This window comes from Anomaloglossus baeobatrachus, chromosome 2 (assembly GCF_048569485.1).
Source record: "Anomaloglossus baeobatrachus isolate aAnoBae1 chromosome 2, aAnoBae1.hap1, whole genome shotgun sequence".
NCBI lineage: Eukaryota > Metazoa > Chordata > Amphibia > Anura > Aromobatidae > Anomaloglossus > Anomaloglossus baeobatrachus.
In genome coordinates, this window is record NC_134354.1 from 763,173,077 (window position 1) to 763,196,631 (window position 23,555).

Sequence of the window (23,555 nt, forward strand, 5' to 3'; positions counted from 1 at the left end):
CTTCAAGTCTTGGCATGAATTCCTCCCCTCCTTTGTCATTCTAAGATTGTATATTTTGTAATTGCACCACAGCTTTCACCTGACCTGGCATCCCCTTCAAACTTTTCCCTCAAGGAAACACATTCTCTATTCTTCAGTTCCTGCCTGCTCTATCCATCTATCCATCCAACAGATGACAATGTGTACTTGTGAATACTGTCAGGTGTTTTAGTGTGTGCATCTTCTGTTCACTACACCCTTACAGGACCTCCAGTCTGCTCTCCAGAACTTACAGCTTCATGTGCACAAAGGAGGCTTTCATTTCGCGTAGGGAGACCCATAGTCTATATACGGAGCATTGGTTTGCAATGTATTCCTCCTGTTGGTAGCTGTACACATTCAGTTGCCTCACCCTTTCCACAGGCATTGCTAATTAAGCACCATACTTGGTTCTGGTCCGCCTTTATCAATGGTTGCTGTCTGGCACTGGGAGGGTCAGATCTGATATAGTCCTGGTATGTGTAGAGCTTGCTCCACATGCTGGGACCTGGGCTGGCTTCTATCCACAATTGCCTCTTTTGCAACATAGAAGCGGTTATATATACAGGTTACAGGTATGTGTGCTCCATTATGGTTCTGCTTTTAACTTTATCTAGGAGGCCGCATGGCACATGAAATACAGAATATAGAGTAGGACCCCCCTATTGAGATTTGCCGTGACGTTGGCAGGGGTGGCTCAAAGAATTGATCAATTATTTGCTAAAAATCTCATTTATATTACAGTACAGTTGGAATAAATCTGTGAATTTGCACTTTTTAGATGATGTATGCCATTTTCAGATCGTGCTGGCTCCCCTCTCTCTATATACGGAGCATGCCATATGGCTGAACCCAGACTTATGCAAATTTGTTTGGGGCTCCTAGGTGCTTAGGCGTGACTCCCATCTTTGCATGCCTATAATAATTATACCCCATATTTCTAGATTTTATTTTTTTTCTTGTGTAGTAGGGACCAGGTTGATGAAAAGAAGTCTAGTACCAAATCATTTTCTGAAATTCCAGGGAAATTCCAGAAATGGAGAAGTCTAACTCCAATTTAGCATGCAGATCTATAGAAATCTGGACAAAGTAATGTCTGCCATTAGCGACCGCCACCCTTCACTCACCTTATATACATCATGATTTCCGAGAACGGCGTCAAATAAAGTATAAAGGTCATTTAAAAGGTCGACCACCTCGATGGGTTCACTAAGGGCTGAGATGGTAGTGAATCCGACAATATCGCTGAAGTAGATTGTAACCTGATCGAAATATTCTGGCTCAACTGTAGCCCCAGTTTTAAGAGCTTCGGCAACAGATCTGAAAGACACAAATGGAAGGATTATAGTTGTATTGTTTTGTGAATTGTGTACTGCATCTGTGTAAATAAAGTAATATGTGAAATGTGATGTATTGTATTGCGTACTGGACAGTAAGATTATGTACTGCCCCGCGCTCGAGCCGCTTGGATCCGGGCTCGTTTGGTGGGTGGCCCGAGCACCTCCGGACCCGGGAGTCACGTCGCTCTGAAGGGAGTTGGCGCTGTGTAGGGATTTCGGTGGGGAAGGTTCACGGCCGAGGCCGTGGAGTTTAAAGGTGTAAGTTCGTGACGCCACCCACGGGTTGTGGTGAATGTGGACACCACCGCTGTTGTTAACTAGGCTCTCGGGGACGGTGTTATGCAGCCTGGTATTGACCCCTCCGTGGGCAGGGGGTGATGGTCCCGGGGCCTGGTGGTTGAGAGGTGCAGGCAAGATGGTGTGGTGCGGTGCGCGGCCCGAGGGCATTGTTGTACTCACTATGACAGATACACCGGAGTCTCTGGTAAACCAAAAGGATGGTGGTCGGTGTCCGCAGCCGGCTGCGCTTTGCCCCTTTCTCAGGTTGGTGGTTCCCGCCTTTCTCCTGCACCTCTGTGGTAGAACTTGACTGCCTATGCTTCAGCAACGGTAGTCCGCTCCCCGTCTTGATATGTGTCGGGGAACTTGTTTGCCCGCAGGCGCTGGCCCGTTGGATCTTTCTGCCTGTGCGGTGGCTTTCTATCCCCCTCGGTGGGCTGTTGCCGTCTTTTGGGTCTTGGGACGGGAAAGGACCTAAGGTCCAGACCTCAATCAGTGAATTCGACGTGGTCCAGTGGCTTCTGGACCTCGTTCTGGGGCTGAGTACCCCTCCTGGTGCTCCTGTTTCCAGTTTGCTCCCCGGTTCGGTACCGGTGGGCCACTACCCTGTCCCGGTCCCTTACGGTTCCACCAGCCGTCTTCCCGGCTCCTGCAGGCAGCAACCACCGTCTGCCTCCTTGCCAGAGGTGACTGGGCTCCAACCCAGACACCTGGTGTTAGACTGTGGCAGACCTGGACACAGGTCTGCACTTGAACTCCACTCCACTTCACTGTCAAAACTAATCTACTCTGTTTTTCCTGCCTCAGGGCCTGTGAACTCTTAAACCCAGAGGGAGGTGACTAGGGTTTGTAGGTTGGCTGCTGTCACCTTATTAGGGGCTGGTGTTTGTGCAGGGGGTCTACCTGTGACTACCTGGCTAGTCCAGGGTGTCACATTTATATGTGGTTGTTGGATTCTAGGGTAAGAAGTAGTTAAGTTTTGGGACTAGCCCACAATGGGAGGGGTTAGTTCACAGGGAAAGAGACAGATTTCTTCTAGTTGAGACTCAGTGTGTGACAAGAGCAGACATATGGTCTGAAGGTCATCAAGGTTGCATGCAGTGGGTGATCTGTGGCAGGAGAAAGGAGACCGAAGCTAATATAGCGTGATCCTGAAGTACTGACTGAGACACTGAGTATAGGGGAGCGTTGACGCTAGATACTGGCCTTAATACAGTGCGGCCCCAAATCAGAAGGTTGCAGAGGATGGAACTCTAGCAGAAAGACCCCAAGAAGTTTACAGGTTTTTAGCCTTGAGTTGTAAAAAAAAAAAAAAAAAAAAAAAAAAGCGTTCCCATTCACTGAAAGCAAACAGAGATTTAACATTTATCCAGTCACTCCTGTTACCCAACAGCATACAGGTCCCCTCTCTCTAAGGGCCCTAGAGCTGTTTCATGGTCTGTGTATGTGATATGAACGTCCTTGATCTGGTTCTTTGGCCCCTCATGAATAGCTAGCTGGGGGTGGTGGGGGGTGAACGAGTTCCAGATGTCTAGGGACCAAAATGCACGTGACTAGCAGGGTTTACCCAGTACCATGTAAACCCTCAGAAGATGTAACAACACACAGGGAACACAGGGGTCAAGATTAGGGATGATCGAATATCTCAAATATTCGGCTTCGCGAATATTGGCTGAATAGGTCGCTGCTATTCGACTATTCGCGTATATTCAATGCGCAATGTAAGTCTATGAGAAACCCGAATAACAACTATTCATAACTATTACTAATGTAAGTCTAGGCTTCCCATAGACTTACATTGCACATCGAATATTCGCATAGCGGTGACCTATTCGTCAGATATTCGCGAAGCCAAATATTTGAGGTAGTCGATCATCCCTAGTCAAGATACAATGGAGGTCCCTGCCACTAGGGAGAGGGGTGAGTGGACACCCCCTGAACTCACCCCGAGCTGACTCCTGAGCTCCCTAGCATTCCTATACAGGTTTTTGCAACCTGTCGCCGAGTCGGATACCTTAGGCCCTCAGCTATCTCTACACTTGTGATGCCCCTGGACTATCAAGTCATCACAGGGTATTGCACAATCTGCCCTCCAGTGAAATATCCACCTCCTTCTTGATTATGGGTCCCCAACTACATGGTGTTGCCTACATCAGCTAATCAAAATCCTAGGTACACTCTGCACCACACCCACCAGACACACCAGTGGATGGCCTGAGTGGAATAGGGTCCCCACTTGGGGGGTTGGTTAGGGGAGTTCAGGAGTAGTGAGAGTTGAGTGTTGGAAGTGAAGGAGAGAGGAGGTCAGGAGCCGGGCTCTTAGGAAGTTATCTAGGTGGCAGACGGTGGTCTGGAGCTAGAGGAGCTGGACCCCCGATCGCAGGGGATCGTGGCAAGGGGCACAGGTCTGTCGAGGAGGACAGCCACTAGCCTTGCACGATCACCGGGCTGCGACCAGGGCACAACGGGGTACGTAAACCCTAGGTCAGGCAGTAGCTTCAGGCAACCTGACAATTTACCCGACGAGAATGGAGCCTTCAAGATCCACTCTCCACCCGCTCCACAATCGGGGTACTAGCGATACGAGGGGGATAGGACTTTCCACTCAAACAGTCCAGAAAATCCCATGCGTGAACCCTGAGAGCAAGCTCCCACACTTGGCCATAGTGGGGAGCGGGACCCAGCAAGTTCCATACTACCGGGACCAACAGAGAAGTAAACTTAGTGCCAGGAGGCAGGTCATGGATCACCAGGCAGCACCATTGGGGACGGGACCTGAACTAGCTCCCCTCAGCGGCAGCGGTATCCAGAACTTTGGTTTATCCAGTAGTCTGTGTCAATATAATGGACTGAGTATGAAAGTGACCCCTTCGCACCCAACGGCACTCCTCCTCATCATCACCGATTCCCGGGGCATTCCCTCTACCCGTGGAGGGTGCTAACATCCGGCTGCCCGTTCCATCACCCCCGGGTTCTCCCAACTGCAGCGGTGGTGCTACAAATTACCACATACCATGGGTGGCGTCACGAACGTTAACACAATCCCCTGTAAATACCCCCTTCATTTGAGTGGCCGCACGACCCCCGGGTCCGGACACACATCAAGCCACCACGGATCCGGATCCGAGCAGCCCGGCTGCTGGCGTGGGGTGGCACACACTCACCCTGGCTAGTGAGCATGCCAATGAGAGCACTAGACTCTCCACTACAATACAGAAGTACAAGGGAAGGAATGCAAACAGGGGAAATAGGCATGCAAAGGAAAAACACTCCAGGCGGCTTCAATGCAGCAAACACCGCTGCTGCACACAGCAGAAAAAAATTCCTCCACAGCAGGTTCCTTCCAAAGTGGACCACATAGCATGAGGATTCAGTTTCTATCACAGGTATCATGTGATCAGATCACATGACTTAAGTAGGGAAGGGGAGTGATCCCAAAGAGCCACACCTGAGATTGGAAGCTACAGCCAGCAGCCAGGAAAGAAAGGGTGCTTAATCCTTACAGCACCAAAAGCAAGGAGATGTTATCACACAACAGTAGTGAACCTGCCAGCAGTGAGGTGCTGTCATCTTCTGACACCAGGTCTCCACCCAAGCGAGATACACTCATGACAGATGTCTACTCACGGAGGCAGCATTTGTGAGAGAAGTTTTTCAGTTTTCTGTTTTTCCACCTCAAGCTCCTCCGTTCTCTCCCGGATCAAATCTTCTAAATTACTGGAATATTGCTCCAGCATCCTCAGCATGGAGTCAATGATGTTGGTTTTCTTCCCTTTGTTTATGGTCTTAAACTGAAATAAAAATGTTGGATCTTGATTATAGAATAAGGACTATCCCGCCATACTGTGCATCATATAGTGTGTCCACCCATATCCTGTCCACCGAAATTAACTTGAGAATGGCGGCAGCTATAGGCATAGAAGTGGTGTCTAGGTATAGTAAAATAGCCATGCGCTACGCAATGAAAGCACCTATAGCGCCACCTGGTGGAAAACAACGGAGTTAGCATTTTTATCTCGAAAGCGGAACTAGATAGAGGAAAAAAGTGAATTAAAAATTGTAGGGCATCATCAATTCAATATGAATCAACACCTTGCATACAGAAATGCTATGATATGAAACCCATGACCCCCCCAAAACATTGAATGCTGGTCACGCATATGGCGCTGCAATGCACATCTGGACTCTGCACAGCATACTGTATCTTGCTGCACGTTGTGCAATATGGCAGGTGACACGTCTGCACAAGCATCTGTGATACGTCGTCGTAGGTCCTGCAATGTTGGTGGAGGGGTCGCATACACGTGCTGTTTGATGTCACCTCACAGAAAGAAGTCCAATGGGGTCAGGTCAGGTGAGCGTGGAGGCCACACAGCCACCATACCCAATGACTTGTAGGAAGGTCTCCATGAGTTATCGCTTCACGTCCGCAGCCTTGTGAGTTTTACACGTTCTAATCATAGCATTTCTGTATGCAAGATGTTGATTCGTATTGAATTGATGATGCCCTACAACTTTGTAATTCACTTTTTTTCTCTATCTCGTTCCGTTTGCGAGATAAAAATGTTAACTCCGTTGTTTTCCACCAAGTGGCGCTATAGGTGGTTTCATTGCGTAGCGCATGGCTACTTTACTATACCTAGACACCACTTCTATGCCTATAGCTGCCGCCGTTGTCAAGTTAATGGCGGTGGACAGGATATGGGTGGACACACTGTATAGTGCACAAGCTACAGCCACTTGCTGCAACTCTGAAGCCCTGTCCACTTTTCAGATAATAATAAGATTTATTCACTTATATAGCGCTATTGATTCCACAGCGCTTTACATACATTGGCAGAATAGGGCGGTAATACATTTATAAACCTGATGTGTCAATGTAACAATGATGAATTTAATAATAAAACAAACTAAAGCTTTATAAGAGGCCTAACAGAGAGAAGGGAGGATGTGTTCCCATTGCCGAAAAGTCGGGGAAGGGCTCTGATTAAGCAAGCTGCCTTCCAGCATGAAATGAAGGATTTGTTGCACATTTTGTTAATTAAAACGTACCCATATTTTGGAAAGACTGTTCCAAATAAGCTATTGGATGAGTACACAAAAAGCTACACAATTTCTGGCCATTATATGACTTGCATGTTGCATTTTCTCCAGTTTTCCCTTCTGCCGTCTTTATCTCTAACTTTCAGTTGTCTCTGAGCTTGGTGGGTGGAGACTATCTGCTTTGATGTCTCCCATACACAGTACACACAAACATGAGGAACTTATGTTCTCCTGTCTCTATGTAGAAAATGTTCAGAAGCAGAATCAGCATGAAGGATATTACACATAAATACTGAGCAGTGTAGCTGTGAATCCAGCTCTGGGGTCAGATAAATATATATATGAGAAAATTGGAGCAATATAGAACATTATACAGCAGTGTAGTTGTGAATCAAGCTATTGGATGAGATAAATACATACTAGAAAGCAACAGCAATATGGTGCACAACATACAGCATAACAGAGCAGTATAGCCGTGAATTCAGCTCTGGATAAGATAAACACCTATTAGAAAGCAGCAACAAAACGGACCATAATACACAGCAATATTGAGCAGTGTAGCTGGGAATCCAGCTCTGGAGTGAGATAAAACACTAGAATGCAGCATTGAAAACATTATACAGCAGTGCTGTGAGTTGAGATTTGGGGTGAGATGAAACACTTACTAGAAAGCAAAATTCAGGACATTATAGAGTGGTACTGAGCAGTGTAGCTGCAAATCTAGCTCTGGAGTAAGATAAAACACTAGAATGCAGCAGTGAGAACATTATACAGCAGTACTGTGAGTTGAGCTCTGGGTTCAGATGAATCACTTAATAGAAAGCAATATTGAGGACATTATAAAGCAGTACCGAGCAGTGTAGCTGGTAATACAGCTCTAGGGTAAGATAAAACACTAGAATACAGCAGTGAGAACATCATACAGCAGTACTGTGAGTTGAGCTTTGGGGTGAGATGAAACACTTACTAGAAAGCAAAATTGAGGATATTATAGAGCAGTACTGAGCAGTGTAGCTGGGAATCCAGCTCTGAGATGAGAGAAAACACTTACTGGAAAGCAGCATTGAGGATATTATACAGCAGTAATCAGTGCTGTGAATTTAGCTCTGGAGTGAAATAACACACTAGAGAGCAACATTGAGAGCATCATACAGCAATACTGAGCAGTGTAGCTGTGAATCAACAGATAGTGGTGATCAAATATCTCAGTAAATCCGTCTTGTTCAAGGATTTTAACAATATTTTATCGTGAATTATGAGATTAAGAAGTGAGGGAGGGGGAAAAGCAGCTCACAAGCAGAAAAAGAAGCAGATTTCACTGATAAGATATATTACAAAATGTCTTATATTCCCTTGTACTATTGATTTATGAAAAAAAAAAAAACAACAAACACCACATTTAAGTGTCTTACAATGTGTCTTCTAATATTTTATTATCCTGTAAGGCTGTGTGCACACGCTGCAGATTTGGTGGAGAAATTTTCTGCAGCAGATCTGCACACTGTGGAAAAATTCTGCGTCAAAACCGGATGTGGTTTTGATGCAGTTTTGATGCGGTTTTGATGCGGTTTTGATGCGGTTTCATGGGCCATCAATAAAGTCAATGAATAGAAGTCAGTGGGTGGAAAAACGCTGCTAAACCTGACCAATAATTGACATGCTGCAGATTTTTTCTGCATCAAAATCTGCACCAAAACCGTGCAGAAAAAAACTGCACAACAAATCTAAAATCCCATAGACTTTGCTGGCTTCAGGGGACCATGCAGATTTTGCTGCACATTTGGAAAAAAAAAAAACTCCATCAAAAACAGCAGCGTGTGCACAGGGTCTAAGTGTGATGTCAAGATGGATTTTTTTAGCTACTGATTTGATAATGCTACTGCTGAAGATGATGATGAACGAGATTGAATGTTTTGTCTGACCACTATTGACAAGACCATTATATCTGGATACATTACGTTAAATACAGGTGCAGAATGAGGAGTGATCTGAATCTCTCCAATGCAAAGTGCACTTTTCATACATTGCATTGTGTTAGGTTGCAGTACAGCTGTATGACCAGCAGGTGGCGACACAAATCTATGTTTCTGCCATCCTGAGACCTGATTTGCAGAATTTCACTTTTGTAGATGAGTATCTCTTACATATCAGGGCTTCCTTATTGATAAATGAATGGATTCAGTGATAACATCCCCATGGATAGAACATATAAAGATGATCAAAACCGGACAAATCTCCTATTACAGAACTGTTAGTGCATATTTGTGTTCTTCTGTCAATGAATGGTGAATCGGATTGGCCCATTAAAGGGTCATTTCACAATTTTATAAATGGATATTGTTATATGGGGCCTGTAAATACAAGCGATTTTGTAATTTACTGCTTATTACCTTTTCAGCTGTTTTTGCCATATCATCACTTTTCTTCTGTTAACAGAAACCAATCTCCATTGCTATTCTGCAGAACATCTCGCTCTTTTGCATAAAAATCTGCTGCAAATACTGATGTGTTGGTAGGAAAAATACAGCATCAAATACATGCGCTTTTTAATGCGTTTTTGATGCATTTGTGGCACCCCAGTGTCCGGTTGCCACAGTAACATTGTCTTCCCCAGTGATGCTATGCCTGGAGGCAAGGGGGGGGGGAGTACTTTCTTTATTCAAACAAATCTCAGAACAGACCTATATCTGCCTATAGGATAACTGGCTGCAGCAGGAGCCTCCCCCCACTGCTCTGCCTATAATAGGAGAAAAGCAACAGTAAGCTCCACTCTATTGTTAAGTTTCCCCTTTCAACTGTCTGTCAGACTAAAGTGGAAGGGGTGAGGTGGAAATAACCGAAACGTCTTCTGTCACCCACCTGATCGAAGATTTCATCGAAGGTTGGCCTCCTGTCCGCTAGTTCACTCCAACATTGCTTCATGAGCTGGATACACTCCAGAGGGGCCTGGTCGGGGGCCACGTTAGGGCGACACAGAGGTGGAGGCTTCTTTACCTTCTTGATGATTTCTAAAAAGTGTAAAATAGAGTCACTATATCGTATTTTATTCCTCACGTTTTCTGAACATCTCCAATAATCACACCTAGCTCATGGTGGATAAGATCTCTGCTTGCAGTCACTGAATAAAAATCTGCTCCAGTTGTGATGACTGCAGAGGTAGTCACGACTTGACAGAATAACAACAAGCAGAGTTCTTGGTTACAGGAAGAATACGTAACAAAAATCACTATACCATGAATAACCTTTTATCTCCTAAAACTTGGAATATTCTTTTAACCCCTTCCCGATCAGGCGATTATTTTATTTTTGTGCTTTCTGTTTTCCTATTGTGGCACCCTGAGGTGTCAGGTGCCACAGGGTATTGCTTTCAGTAACAGGGAGAGTACGGTGTGAGAACTCATGGGACCAGGCACAGGCGGGGTGCAGAGCCCTAGTTCAGGAAGACGCTTCAAGCTCATCTGATAAATCTGCCCGGTGAGGGAATCATCAAAGTACCTCACCAACATTAGTGTCCGGGGAACAGCAGCAAAGAGGGAACCCGGGAACGGGGACAAAGGTCCAACCCAAGAGAGTTTCAAGCTGTCTGCCATACGGGCCAGGACAGTGACGACAGGAGGGGACCCCAGAACGCATCAGGCCATGGGGGCCCACCAACTGTAGATGGGTACATGGAAGTAAAGCTCACCAGGTCACTGCACCGGTACTGGGATCAAGGGAATCCCGAAACACCTGAAGCCCAGATTGGTAGAGACCAGCACCAGCCGGGTTGCACCTCCAAGAAACCAGTGAGTAAAGAACAAGTTAAACCGCAGCCCCTGTGTTGTCTGAATTCTTCCTGCCCTTCTGCATCATTACCTTTCACCATACGACCACCACCATCATCCTCCCCTGGGGCCTAGCTCTACATGCAGAGGGCCATAACATCCAAGCTGCTCAATACCACCAGCCCCAGTAGTGAGAGACTTTGCAGCGGCGGCTTTCCCCATACAGCCGCATACGGCAAGTCGCGTCACGAAAAACTTTTTATTTTTCACCCCTTTTTTAAGCGACCCCCAGGGTCACGGAATCGGGTATCGGCCATCCGTGATACGTCCCCATGATACGTCCCCATGATTCAAGGCCCGGGACTGAGTACCCCAAGGCCCTGGGGTGCGTCACTATCATCTGTCCACAACTATAAGTGTACGAAGGCTTGTTTTTATTTTGGTGGTTAAAAAAAATTGTCGAACATTGCCCAAAATATATATAAAAAAAAGTGGCTCTTGCACATTTTACGCCTTGTCTCTGATTCGATGTATCGGAGTAGCCTCATGTGCTCAAACGGTGGCCACCTTGGCAGGGAGTCCTTAACATACACACCTTGTAATATAGAGGATATACTACAAGAAGAGATATAGTACCGCACCGCTATACAAGGATGTATTGTATCAAAGCTTTACCCTCAGCTGGGAGACCCGACATGCAGTATGGTGGACCACGTACTACCACTTCTTGCAGTATGATAGCAAAGCTGAATACATCTCCTTTGAAGGTTCCTCTTCTGGCCAGGTTTTGATCTCGAAGCAGCTCAGGGGCCGTCCAAAATAATTCTGTATGAGAGAATGACATCACATGGATTAGCTCCTCCCATGAGGAGATGATGTTACAGTATTTTCATTAGCAATGGGTGTGAATTAGTGATGTCATTTGGTACAGAAGTGCAATGCATAGAGGCCAGGACTATAATTCTGGAGCTGTAGGATAGAGGGCAGAAACACTAACAGGCTGCACTGATGCGTTTGAGAGATTTCTTCTCTGCCTATAAACCTTTTTTCTGTACATGGCAAAAGTGAAAATATGGCCGCTTTGTATACACCACAAATCCTCACCCTATTCATGAAAAATGTCCATCAACACATGGACAGGAGCCCTCAGATAGGAAACTGCCCTCAGGTCACACCACTCCGAGGATTAGATTGAGGCCAGAGGTGGAATGCTCGCGGTCACAGGGATCTCAATCGCGACCGGGCCCGGGGGTACAGAGAGCCCGCCGGCCCCAGCTGAAATGTATTGCGGTGCACAGACCTATCAGGTCCCTGCACTGCGATACATACTGCCGGACAAACAGAAGCCGGCAGCTTTCGTCGGCATCCTCGTGACTGAAGCGGCACATGACAATGACGTCATGCATTGCCATAGCACGGACGCCGATGAAAGCTGCCGACCACTGTGGGCAGCTATAGAGGAGGACAACGCACGATGTGGGAGCTGGGGAGGTGGTCAGTACAGTATATACCAAAAGGGGGACCGTATGTACCAGGACCGTCCCAGGAGAGGAACATATATAGCTGGAGAAAGACTGTATATACCAGGAGGAGGACAGTATGAACTAGGAGGGGCCCAGGAGAGGAACACATATACCAGGAGGGGTCAGTATACACCAGGAGGGGGGCAGTATATGTAAGGGGTGGGCAGACCCCTTACAAGGAAGCGCAGTTTTCCCCCTGAAAGTTGTTAATGCTGATGTTATTTAATAAAAATGTTTTACTGTTTTAGTGGGTTCCCCTAGTGGCCGGGTGGGACGGCTGTCCCTATAGAAACAGGGCAGAGGAAAGGAGGAGCCGGCAGCAGAAAGGGGAGGGAGAAAAGGAGTTGTTAAGGAAAAAGTTAGAGTCAGAGGCAGTTGAATCCGGGACGGGAGAGAAGAAGCAGAAGGGGCAGAGTGTGGGAGCTGGGTGGACAGGAAAGCGAAGGAAAAGAAGAGAAGAAGTGTCCTCAAGGGTGAAGCAGTATTGGTGTGGGTCCAGTCTGTGTTAGCCGGAGTGGGAGCCAGGTGAAGTGGAGTAGCCGGGCACATCCCCACTAGAGGAGACATCTAGAAAAGGTTTTCCCCCAGCCGAAGTTGTGACACCATCTGATTATTGCCTCTGTCATGAAGAAGTGTACAATAAACATGCCTTCTGGTTCAACCGATCCACGTCTGCAAAGTGTTTGTACCTCTGACGGCGTTATCTGCACCACCACACTCTGCCCCACCAAGTCATCTCCTGTCCCAATAGTGACGGCGGAGCCGGGGGAAAGCCTGACCGAAAAAGGGGCCATGACTACAACCCCCGAGGCACCCCTGGCACCCCGTTACATATATTTCAGGAGGGTTCCAGGAGAGGAACATATATACCAAGAAGGGGGACAGTATATACCAGGAGGGGGACAATATATATCAGGAGAGGCCCAGGAGAGGAACATATATACCAGTAGGGGGACAGTATATACCCGGAGGGGACTAGGAGAGGAACATAGATACCAGGAGTGGGACAGTATACACCAGGAGGGAAACAGTATATACCAGGAGGGAGACAGTACATAACAGGATGGAAGACATATATATCAAGATGGGGGAAGATGTATACCAGGATGGAGGACATATTTACCAGGAAAGAGCCCAGGAGGAGTTACATTAGAACAGGATGGGGGGACATTACTACATAATGGGAAGGAGGGCAATTAGTATGTTTTTATAGGATTTAGAACGCTAAATGTATACATACATCTGACCAACATGCGGGGACGGTGGGGGCCCAGGTCCAAATTTTGCACTGGTGCCCATCAAACTGGTGTTACGCCACTGATTGTGGCAAATATTCACCTTTCCCCCTTCTTTATGTTCCCATAGGAAATGCATGAGCTGCTGGTACGGTATTTTCACCTCCAGTGATAAGGGAAAATATTCGAAAAAAACAGGAAAAAAAGACCAGAAACTAGGAAACAGATGAAAGAAATAATACATTCTCCTCTTGTTTCTCACCTCCAGGTGGTAGAGGGCAACGAGGAGCCTTTTGGTTCTCTACAATGTCATTGTAACCATAGTCGGTGATCTTCAGGACAAACCTTCCATCCACGACACAATTCCGTGACTTCAGCCGTCCATGGGGGAAGTCTCTGTGGTGTAAATATCTCATTCCCTGTGATAAAAAAAATCAATTAGCATAACAGAAAAAAACCATGAAAAATGAAATAGATGAACATTGCACCTGAAGACTCCAGTGCCAACCATTAGACAGCTCTACATCCATTACTCAGTGTTGGGCTTGTCGGGCTTTTAATACATGGTTGCAGTCTACAGTGTGTCCACCCCTATCCTGTCCACCGCCATTAACTTGAGAACGGCGGCAGCTATAGGTATAGAAGTGGTGTCTAGGTATAGTAAAGTAGCCATGCGCTATGGAATGAAACCACCTATAGCGCCACCTGGTGGAAAAAAACTGACTCAGCTTTTTTATCTTGAAAACGGAACGAGATAGAGAAAAAAAGTGAATTACAAAGTTGTAGGGCATCATCAATTCAATACGAATCCACACCTTGCATACAGAAATGCTATGATTAGAACGTGTAAAACTCACAAGGCTGTGGACGTGAAGCGATACCTCATGGAGACCTTCCTACAAGTCATTGGGTATGGTGGCTGTGTGGAGTGGCCTATGCTCACCTGACCTGACCCCATTGGACTTCTTTCTGTGAGGTCACATCAAACAGCAGGTGTATGCGACCCCTCCACCAACATTGCAGGATCTACGACGACGTATCACAGATGCTTGTACAAACGTGTCACCTACCATATTGCACAACGTGCAGCAAGATACAGTATGCTGTGCAGAGGCCAGATGTGCATTGCAGCTGACGGGGGCCACTCTGAGCATCAAAGTTAAATGAGCGCTATATGCGTGACCAGCATTCAATGTTTTGGGGGGGGGTCATGGGTTTCATATCATAGCATTTCTGTATGCAAGGTGTTGATTCGTATTGAATTGATGATGACCTACAACTTTGAAATTCACTTTTTTTCTTTATCTTGTTCCGTTTTTGAGATAAAAATGCTAACTCCGTTGTTTTCCACCAGGTGGCGCTATAGGTGGTTTCATTGCGTAGTGCATGGATACTTTACTATACCTAGACACCACTTCTATGCCTATAGCTGCCGCCGTTCTCAAGTTAATGGCGGCAGACAGGATATGGGTGGACACACTGTATATTGCTACATTGTGGACTTGCTTGGTGTTATACTTATTGTTAATTTTGTAATTTTAATGTTTTTCTTCTTTTATCACAGCCAGTAAGACACGTATGTCATACAAACCTTAATCAAATCTAACACTAGTGATGACTTGAACATCCAGTCCAACTTGACGTCTTCGTTCTTCAGCAGATCCTCCAGACTTCCTCTGGAACAATGTTCAGTCACGATGGCAAAAATGCCGCAGTCAGAAAAAAAGCCCAGGAAGGGATTCACATTTTCATTCCTCAAATCTTTCATCTGCAAAACAGAAGGGGACCGGTCAGCCACACATGGGACTTAACATATGTTGATGCCATTTACAGTGATTCTAGGCTGGCTATTTATTGTCTGGTCATCTTGTGTACAAATAAGTGTATAGTACAATGCGTGATTATTGTCAGTATATAGAATAGTGCACGATTAAAAACGCCCTAGTGTACAGAGCATGAGAAAGAGCGCCATATAGTATAATGCATGAGTAAAACTGCAACACAGAACATTTGTAAAAGCACCATACAGTACGGTACATGTGTAAAAACGTCATACAGTGCGGTATATGAATAAAAGCACCATACAGTGCGGTACATGTGTAAAAACGTCATACAGTGCGGTATATGAATAAAAGCACCATACAGTGCGGTACATGTGTAAAAACGTCATACAGTGCGGTATATGAATAAAAGCACCATACAGTGCGGTACATGTGTAAAAACGTCATACAGTGCGGTATATGAATAAAAGCACCATACAGTACGGTACATGTGTAAAAACGTCATACAGTGCGGTATATGAATAAAAGCACCATACAGTGCGGTACATGTGTAAAAACGTCATACAGTGCGGTATATGAATAAAAGCACCATACAGTGCGGTACATGTGTAAAAACGTCATACAGTGCGGTATATGAATAAAAGCACCATACAGTGCGGTACATGTGTAAAAACGTCATACAGTGCGGTATATGAATAAAAGCACCATACAGTGCGGTACATGTGTAAAAACGTCATACAGTGCGGTATATGAATAAAAGCACCATACAGTGCGGTACATGTGTAAAAACGTCATACAGTGCGGTATATGAATAAAAGCACCATACAGTGCGGTACATGTGTAAAAACGTCATACAGTGCGGTATATGAATAAAAGCACCATACAGTGCGGTACATGTGTAAAAACGTCATACAGTGCGGTATATGAATAAAAGCACCATACAGTACGGTACATGTGTAAAAACGTCATACAGTGCGGTATATGAATAAAAGCACCATACAGTGCGGTACATGTGTAAAAACGTCATACAGTGCGGTATATGAATAAAAGCACCATACAGTGCGGTACATGTGTAAAAACGTCATACAGTGCGGTATATGAATAAAAGCACCATACAGTGCGGTACATGTGTAAAAACGTCATACAGTGCGGTATATGAATAAAAGCACCATACAGTGCGGTACATGTGTAAAAACTTCATACAGTGCGGTATATGAATAAAAGCACCATACAGTGCGGTACATGTGTAAAAACGTCATACAGTGCGGTACATGAGTAAAAGCACTATACAGTACAGTGCATAAGTAAAAGCGCCATACAATATGATACATGTGTAAAAGCGCCATACAGTACAGTACATTAGTAAAAGCGACATACAGCATAATACATCAGTAAAAGCACCATATAATACAGTGCATCAGTAATAGCGCCATACAGTACAGTGCATCAGTAAAAGCGCCATACAGTACAGTGCATCAGTAAAAGCACCATATAATACAGTGCATCAGTAAAAGCGCCATACAGTGCAGTGCATCAGTAAAAGCACCATATAATACAGTGCATCAGTAATAGCGCCATACATTAGAGTGCATCAGTAAAAGCGCCATACAGTATCGTGCATCAGTAAAAGCACCATATAATACAGTGCATCAGTAAAAGCGCCATACAGTGCAGTGCATCAGTAAAAGCGCCATACAGTACAGTGCATGAGTAACAGTGCCATACAATATGATACATGTGTAAAAGTATCATACAGTGCAGTACATTAGTAAAAGCGCCATACAGCACACTTCATCAGTAAAAGCGCAATAGCGCAAAGTGCATCAGTAAAAGCACCATACAGTGCAGTGCATCAGTAATAGCACCATACAGCACAGTGCATCAGTAATAGCACCATACAGTGCAGTGCATCAGTAATAGCACCATACAGTGCAGTGCATCAGTAAAAGCACCATACAGTGCAGTGCATCAGTAAAAGCACCATACAGTGCAGTGCATCAGTAATAGCACCATACAGTACAGTGCATCAGTAAAAGCGCCATACAGCACAGTGCATCAGTAAAAGCGCCATACAGTACAGTGCATCAGTAAAAGCGCCATACAGTACAGTGCATCAGTAAAAGCACCATACAGTACAGTACATCAGCAAGAGCGCCATACAGCACAGGACATCAGTAATAGCACCATACAGTACAGTGCATCAGTAAAAGCACCATACAGTGCAGTGCATCAGTAAAAGCACCATACAGTACAGTGAATCAGTAAAAGCACCATACAGCACAGTGCATCAGTAAAAGCGCCATACAGTACAGTGCATCAGTAATAGCACCATACAGTACAGTGCATCAGTAAAAGCACCATACAGTGCAGTGCATCAGTAAAAGCACCATACAGTACAGTGAATCAGTAAAAGCGCCATACAGTACAGTGAATCAGTAAAAGCACCATACAGCACAGTGCATCAGTAAAAGCGCCATACAGTACAGTGCATCAGTAATAGCACCATACAGTACAGTGCATCAGTAAAAGCACCATACAGTGCAGTGCATCAGTAAAAGCACCATACAGTACAGTGAATCAGTAAAAGCACCATACAGCACAGTGCATCAGTAAAAGCGCCACACAGCACAGTGCATCAGTAAAAGCACCATACAGTGCAGTGCATCAGTAAAAGCACCATACAGCACAGTGCATCAGTAAAAGCGCCACACAGCACAGTGCATCAGTAAAAGCACCATACAGTGCAGTGCATCAGTAAAAGCGCCACACAGCACAGTGCATCAGTAAAAGCACCATACAGTGCAGTGCATCAGTAAAAGCACCATACAGTGCATCAGTAAAAGCACCATACAGCACAGTGCATCAGTAATAGCGCCACACAGCACAGTGCATCAGTAATAGTGTCGCGGGCGGAGGAGGGGACGCTGCGCTCACCCACTGCTCGGGTCCGGCTGCTGCTGCTCGGTGGTGGCTCGAGCGGTGGGCCGGATCCCGGGGACTCGAGCAGCGTTCCTCGCCCGTGAGTGAAAAGGGAGAGGTTTGGTTTGGGTTTAGGGATATTGTCCGTGACGCCACCCACGGTTGTGGTGAGGTTGTGACACCACCGCTGCTCTGGACGGGGATCCCTGGAGCGATGACAGGGAGCAGCTTGGATGTTGGTTCTCCCCTCCGTGGGTAGGGGGTTTGGTTTTCCCGGGGCCCGGTGAGGGGTAGGGATGGATGGCAAGCGGGCTACGGGGCCTGGTGAGGTGCAGGGTCGCGGGGGCAGCGCTGTGCCGCACGGCACGGTGGTACTCACTCAGCCAATGATGAATGCAAAGTCTCCGGTAAAACAAACGGCTGGATGGACGGGTCCCAGAGACGGCTGCGGTGTTTTTCCTCCCGGCAGGTTGATGGTGACTGCCTTTCCCTGCACCTATGTTTTGTGTACGGTTCCAATGGGTTCCCACCGGTAACCCGCTCCCCAGCTTGGATGGGTGCCGAAGGAGCCCCTTTTGCCCGCAGGCTCTGGCCCTGGGAACTGTAGCCTTGGCGGTGACTGTGTTTCCCTCTACGGTTTGAGCTGTTGCCTTCAATCGGGTCTTGGCTGCTGGGAAACCCCGGAGGTTCCCTTCGCTAACGGATTTGACCAGTTTTACGGCGACTCCTAGCCTGGTCGGGGTCCGTAGGCCCTGCCGAATGGTGCTGGTTTCCCTTTGTTCACCGGTCCGGTACCGCCGGGCCACCGCCCGTCCACGGTCCTTACGGCTCACTATGATCGGCCTCTCCTGCAGACGGTCACCACCGTCTGCCAACCTTGCTGTACCATCCGGGCCACACACCCGGACGCTGTCAGTCTCCTCTCCACTTCACTTCCAAAACTCCTCTGAAACTAAACTGTTTTCCCGCTTCCAGGACTGTGAACTCCTCGGTGGGCGGGACCAACCACCTGGCCCACCCCCTGGTGTGGACATCAGCCTCTGGAGGGAGGCAACAAGGATTTTGTGTTTGGCTTTGGTGTGCCTAACCGGGGTGTGGGGTGTGTTGGTGTAGTACTTGTGACGACCTGGCTTGTCCAGGGCGCAACATTCCCCCTTAGTAAAATGCAGACCGTCCGCGGGCTGCCCGTCCATCACCGGTTTTGTTTTAACTGTAAAAGATAAAAAACGGTAAACATATAAAACAAGCATTTTCAATCTTCCCACATCGGGAGGCACATTCCTTAAACGTTACTAACGGTAACGGCTTCTGCTCTTCTCCCACCCAAGCAACCTGGCCCTGATGGTGCCCCTAAGCAAATGGGCAGCACCCCTTGACCCCAGTCCAGCACCAAGTTGCCCGAGCGGGTTCTGTCCCTTTCAGGGGACCCACATCCATGGGGAACCCCTGAACCCCCGGAGGATCGCCACCGGTTACGGTAGTGGCGGGCCTGGGCCATCTCTTTCCTCCAGGCCATCCTCCAAATCAGCCTCTCCGGAGGCGGTAGCGGTTAAAGTCTTAAAAACACATTTTTATTTACATACCACTAGTTCGTGGTTGCCCTGCCAGTTCTCGGGCTTGTCCGTAGCAGTTTCTACGCATGGTTTGCAAACAGTCCCCATGAGGACAACAGTTGCCGGCAATGACTGGTTCAATCATGGTTGTAAATCAGGTCACATCTTCGGTTAATCATTTTCACTTATCATTCAAAACTTTCTACGGTACTGGTGGTCCCAACGGGGACAACTTGCAGCGGGGCTCCGCTAACCTACTCCGGATCCACGACGTCGGCCAGGGGAGGGGGCTGGGCGGATACTCGGGCCTCTTGACTGCCCCTCAGCTTCGCATCAAGCGCAAACCAACCCCTCTCCCCGCAGTGCCTGGTGTACTGTACCAAATCTCCCAGCATCAGGTTGCGGCCCGGGTGGTCTTCTGGTAGGTGAGCATTGACGTCCCGTCGGGCCACAAAGACTTCGGCCTCCAGGCCCGGTTCGTATATAAACCCATAGCCCCGACGGACGTCAAACCTCCTCACTTGCCCCTCATAGAGCGGACCCCGGACACGGAAAGTTGCTTGGCGGAGGCTCTCCTTCTCCCGGATCGTACGGGCCACCATCTCCGCTTTCATTCGCTCCCTCTCTGCAATTTTTTGGCCCAGCGGGGTCTGTCCTCTGTCCCAGTAAGGGGCCATTGCAGGCTCCGGCGCACGGGTCGGGCCCCGCGAGACCTCCTTCATGCTGCCCAGGATTGGCATTCTGGGGGTAAGGTCCCGCGGTGTCATGGCCTTGGGTGCTGCCCTGCAGCAGCAACCCGGCGCGGCCTCAGCCAAGGCGTGGGGGATAGGCACATGGATCGTCTCCCGCTGGGCCTCCTGCACGGAGCGGCCTGTCGGCACCGGCTCGGGGGAAGTCTCCGCAGGTGCCTCCAGTTCTGGCTTCGGCACCTTCTACGGGAGCAGTTCTGATCAGTCACGGGCTCCGGCTGCAGGCCGGTCCGCCTGGGCGGATGGGCGGGGTACCGCTACCGGTGGTGGTGGTAGCGGGCCTAGTGGCAGGGTAGCAGCAGCCAACACGGGTAGCGGGGGAGATAGCAGGTCGAGCGGGTATGGACCGGGTCCCTTGGCTGCGATGACCGACCCACTAGGGGTACAGGGGTGTGGGTCACTTACCCTCCCTTCCAAGACTCCTTCCTCCTCGCGTCTCCGTACGGCCGCCACCACCTCCGCCATGTCGGCCTCCCACTCCTCCAAGAGGAGTTGCATCTTGACCTGCAGCCGCTGTTGGAGCTGGGCGGTCCAGACCTCCACCCACGCCGCGGTTCCAGGCGCGGGGGCTATGGTGCTGCAGGACGGCATGTACATCGTTCTGGTGGCCTCTTCCAGGAACAGAAAGATGGCCGCAGGGTCCTGGCGTCCCTGCTTTTATAGCCGCTGCCTACATGCGGCCAGACGCCATCAGTCCCCCTTAGTCTTTTTCCGGCTCCTCCTCTACAGGGGCGGGGTTTCGGCTTTCGCGCCTCCACTACTCGAGGAGACGCTCGAGCGGGAATTTTTCGCGCCCAAAATAGCGGCTTCTCAAAATTTTCGGCCGGACACCTCCGGCGGTCACAAGGCGCACCTCTACCAGACAGGAGAGCGGTAAGATCCTGTTCGTGACACCAAGTTGTCGCGGGCGGAGGAGGGGACGCTGCGCTCACCCACTGCTCGGGTCCGGCTGCTGCTGCTCGGTGGTGGCTCGAGCGGTGGGCCGGATCCCGGGGACTCGAGCGGCGGTCCTCGCCCGTGAGTGAAAAGGGGGAGGTTTGGTTTGGGTTTAGGGATATTGTCCGTGATGCCACCCACGGTTGTGGTGAGGTTGTGACACCACCGCTGCTCTGGACGGGGATCCCTGGAGCGATGACAGGGAGCAGCTTGGATGTTGGTTCTCCCCTCCGTGGGTATCGGGTTTGGTTGTCCCGGGGCCCGGTGAGGGGTAGGGATGGATGGCAGGCGGGCTACGGGGCCTGGTGAGGTGCAGGGTCGCGGGGGCAGCGCTGTGCCACACGGCACGGTGGTACTCACTCAGCCAATGATGAATGCAAAGTCTCCGGTAAAACAAACGGCTGGATGGACAGGTCCCACAGACGGCTGCAGTGTTTTTCCTCCCGGCAGGTTGATGGTGACTGCCTTTCCCTGCACCTGTGTTTTGTGTACGGTTCCAATGGGTTCCCACCGGTAACCCGCTCCCCAGCTTGGATGGGTGCCGAAGGAGCCCCTTTTGTCCGCAGGCTCTGGCCCTGGGAACTGTAGCCTTGTCGGTGACTGTGTTTCCCTCTACGGTTTGAGCTGTTGCCTTCAATCGGGTCTTGGCTGCTGGGAAACCCCGGAGGTTCCCTTCGCTAACGGATTTGACCAGTTTTATGGTGACTCCTAGCCTGGTCGGGGTCCGTAAGCCCTGCCGGATGGTGCTGGCTTCTCTTTGTTCACCGGTCCGGTACCGCCGGGCCACCGCCCATCCACGGTCCTTACGGCTCACTATGATCGGCCTCTCCTGCAGACGGTCACCACCGTCTGCCAACCTTGCTGTACCGTCCGGGCCACACACCCGGACGCTGTCAGTCTCCTCTCCACTTCACTTTCAAAACTCCTCTGAAACTAAACTGTTTTCCCGCCTCCAGGACTGTGAACTCCTCGGTGGGTGGGACCAACCGCATGGCCCACCCCCTGGTGTGGACATCAGCCCCTGGAGGGAGGCAACAAGGATTTTGTGTTTGGCTTTGGTGTGCCTAACCGGGGTGTGGGGTGTGTTGGTGTAGTACTTGTGACGACCTGGCTTGTCCAGGGTGCCACAATAGCACCATACAGTACAGTGCATCAGTAAAAGTACCATACAGCACAGTGCATCAGTAAAAGCGCCATACAGTACAGTGCATCAGTAAAAGCGCCATACAGTACAGTGCATCAGTAAAAGCTCCATACAGTACAGTGCATCAGTAAAAGCTCCATACAGTACAGTGCATCAGTAAAAGCGCCATACAGTACAGTGCATCAGTAAGAGTGCCATACAGTGCAGTGCATCAGTAAAAGCACCGTACAGTACAGTGCATCACTAAAAGCGCCATACAGTACAGTGCATCAGTAAGAGTGCCATACAGTACAGTGCATCACTAAAAGCGCCATACAGCACAGTGCAGCAGTAAAAGCACCATACAGCGCAGTGCATCAGTAAAAGCGCCATACAGCGAGGTGCATAAGTAAAAGCGCCATACAGTACAACAGTAAAAGCACCATACAGCACAGTGCATCAGTAAAAGCGCCATACAGCACAGTGCAGCAGTAAAAGCACCATACAGCGCAGTGCATCAGTAAAAGCGCCATACATCGAGGTGCATAAGTAAAAGCGCCATACAGTACAACAGTAAAAGCACCATACAGCACAGTGCATCAGTAAAAGCGCCATACAGCACAGTGCAGCAGTAAAAGCACCATACAGCGCAGTGCATCAGTAAAAGCACCATACAGCGAGGTGCATAAGTAAAAGCGCCATACAGCGAGGTGCATAAGTAAAAGCGCCATACAGTACAACAGTAAAAGCACCATATAGTACAGTGCATCAGTAAAAGCACCATACAGCACAGTGCATCAGTAAAAGCACCATACAGCACAGTGCATCTGTCGCGGGCGGGGAGGAGGGTGTCAGCACACCGCGCTCACCCCTTCTGCTCGGGTCCGGCAGCTGCTCCTGGTGGCTCGAGCTGTGGGCCGGATCCCGGGGTTTCTCGAGCGACACTCCTCGCCCGTGAGTGAAAGGGGATGTTTGTTGGGTGTGGGGATTGTTATAGTTCGTGACGCCACCCACGGTTGTGGTGATTGCACCACCGCTGCTCAGTGTGGGGGTCCCGGGGATGGTGATGCGGAGCAGCCAGGTGTTGTGTTGCCCCTCCGTGGGTAGGGGTTGGTGATCCCGGGGCCCGGTGATGAGATGTGAAGTGTAGGGCCTGGAGGGCGCAGGGACGCGGGGGCAGCGCTGTGCCTTGCGGCACTGTGGTACTCACTCAGCCTGAGACACGGACACAGTTTATACGGTAAACCAACGGCTGGTAGGACGGTCCCACAGACGGCTGCACCTGCACTCCC

At 48.7% G+C, this 23,555-nt stretch overlaps 1 protein-coding gene across 1 annotated transcript in view; it reads right to left on the minus strand.

The window, feature by feature from the left end:
• LOC142290027 (retinal guanylyl cyclase 2-like) overlaps positions 1-23,555 on the minus strand; it is a 125,777-nt gene that overhangs the window by 43,276 nt on the left and 58,946 nt on the right. The window contains exons 8-13 of the mRNA XM_075333970.1: positions 14,794-14,970; positions 13,465-13,621; positions 11,120-11,269; positions 9,540-9,688; positions 5,265-5,428; positions 1,146-1,338 (exon numbers count right to left, since the gene is read on the minus strand). Coding sequence (XP_075190085.1) covers positions 1,146-1,338; positions 5,265-5,428; positions 9,540-9,688; positions 11,120-11,269; positions 13,465-13,621; positions 14,794-14,970 — 990 coding nt within the window. The remainder of the gene's footprint in view (positions 1-1,145; positions 1,339-5,264; positions 5,429-9,539; positions 9,689-11,119; positions 11,270-13,464; positions 13,622-14,793; positions 14,971-23,555) is intronic.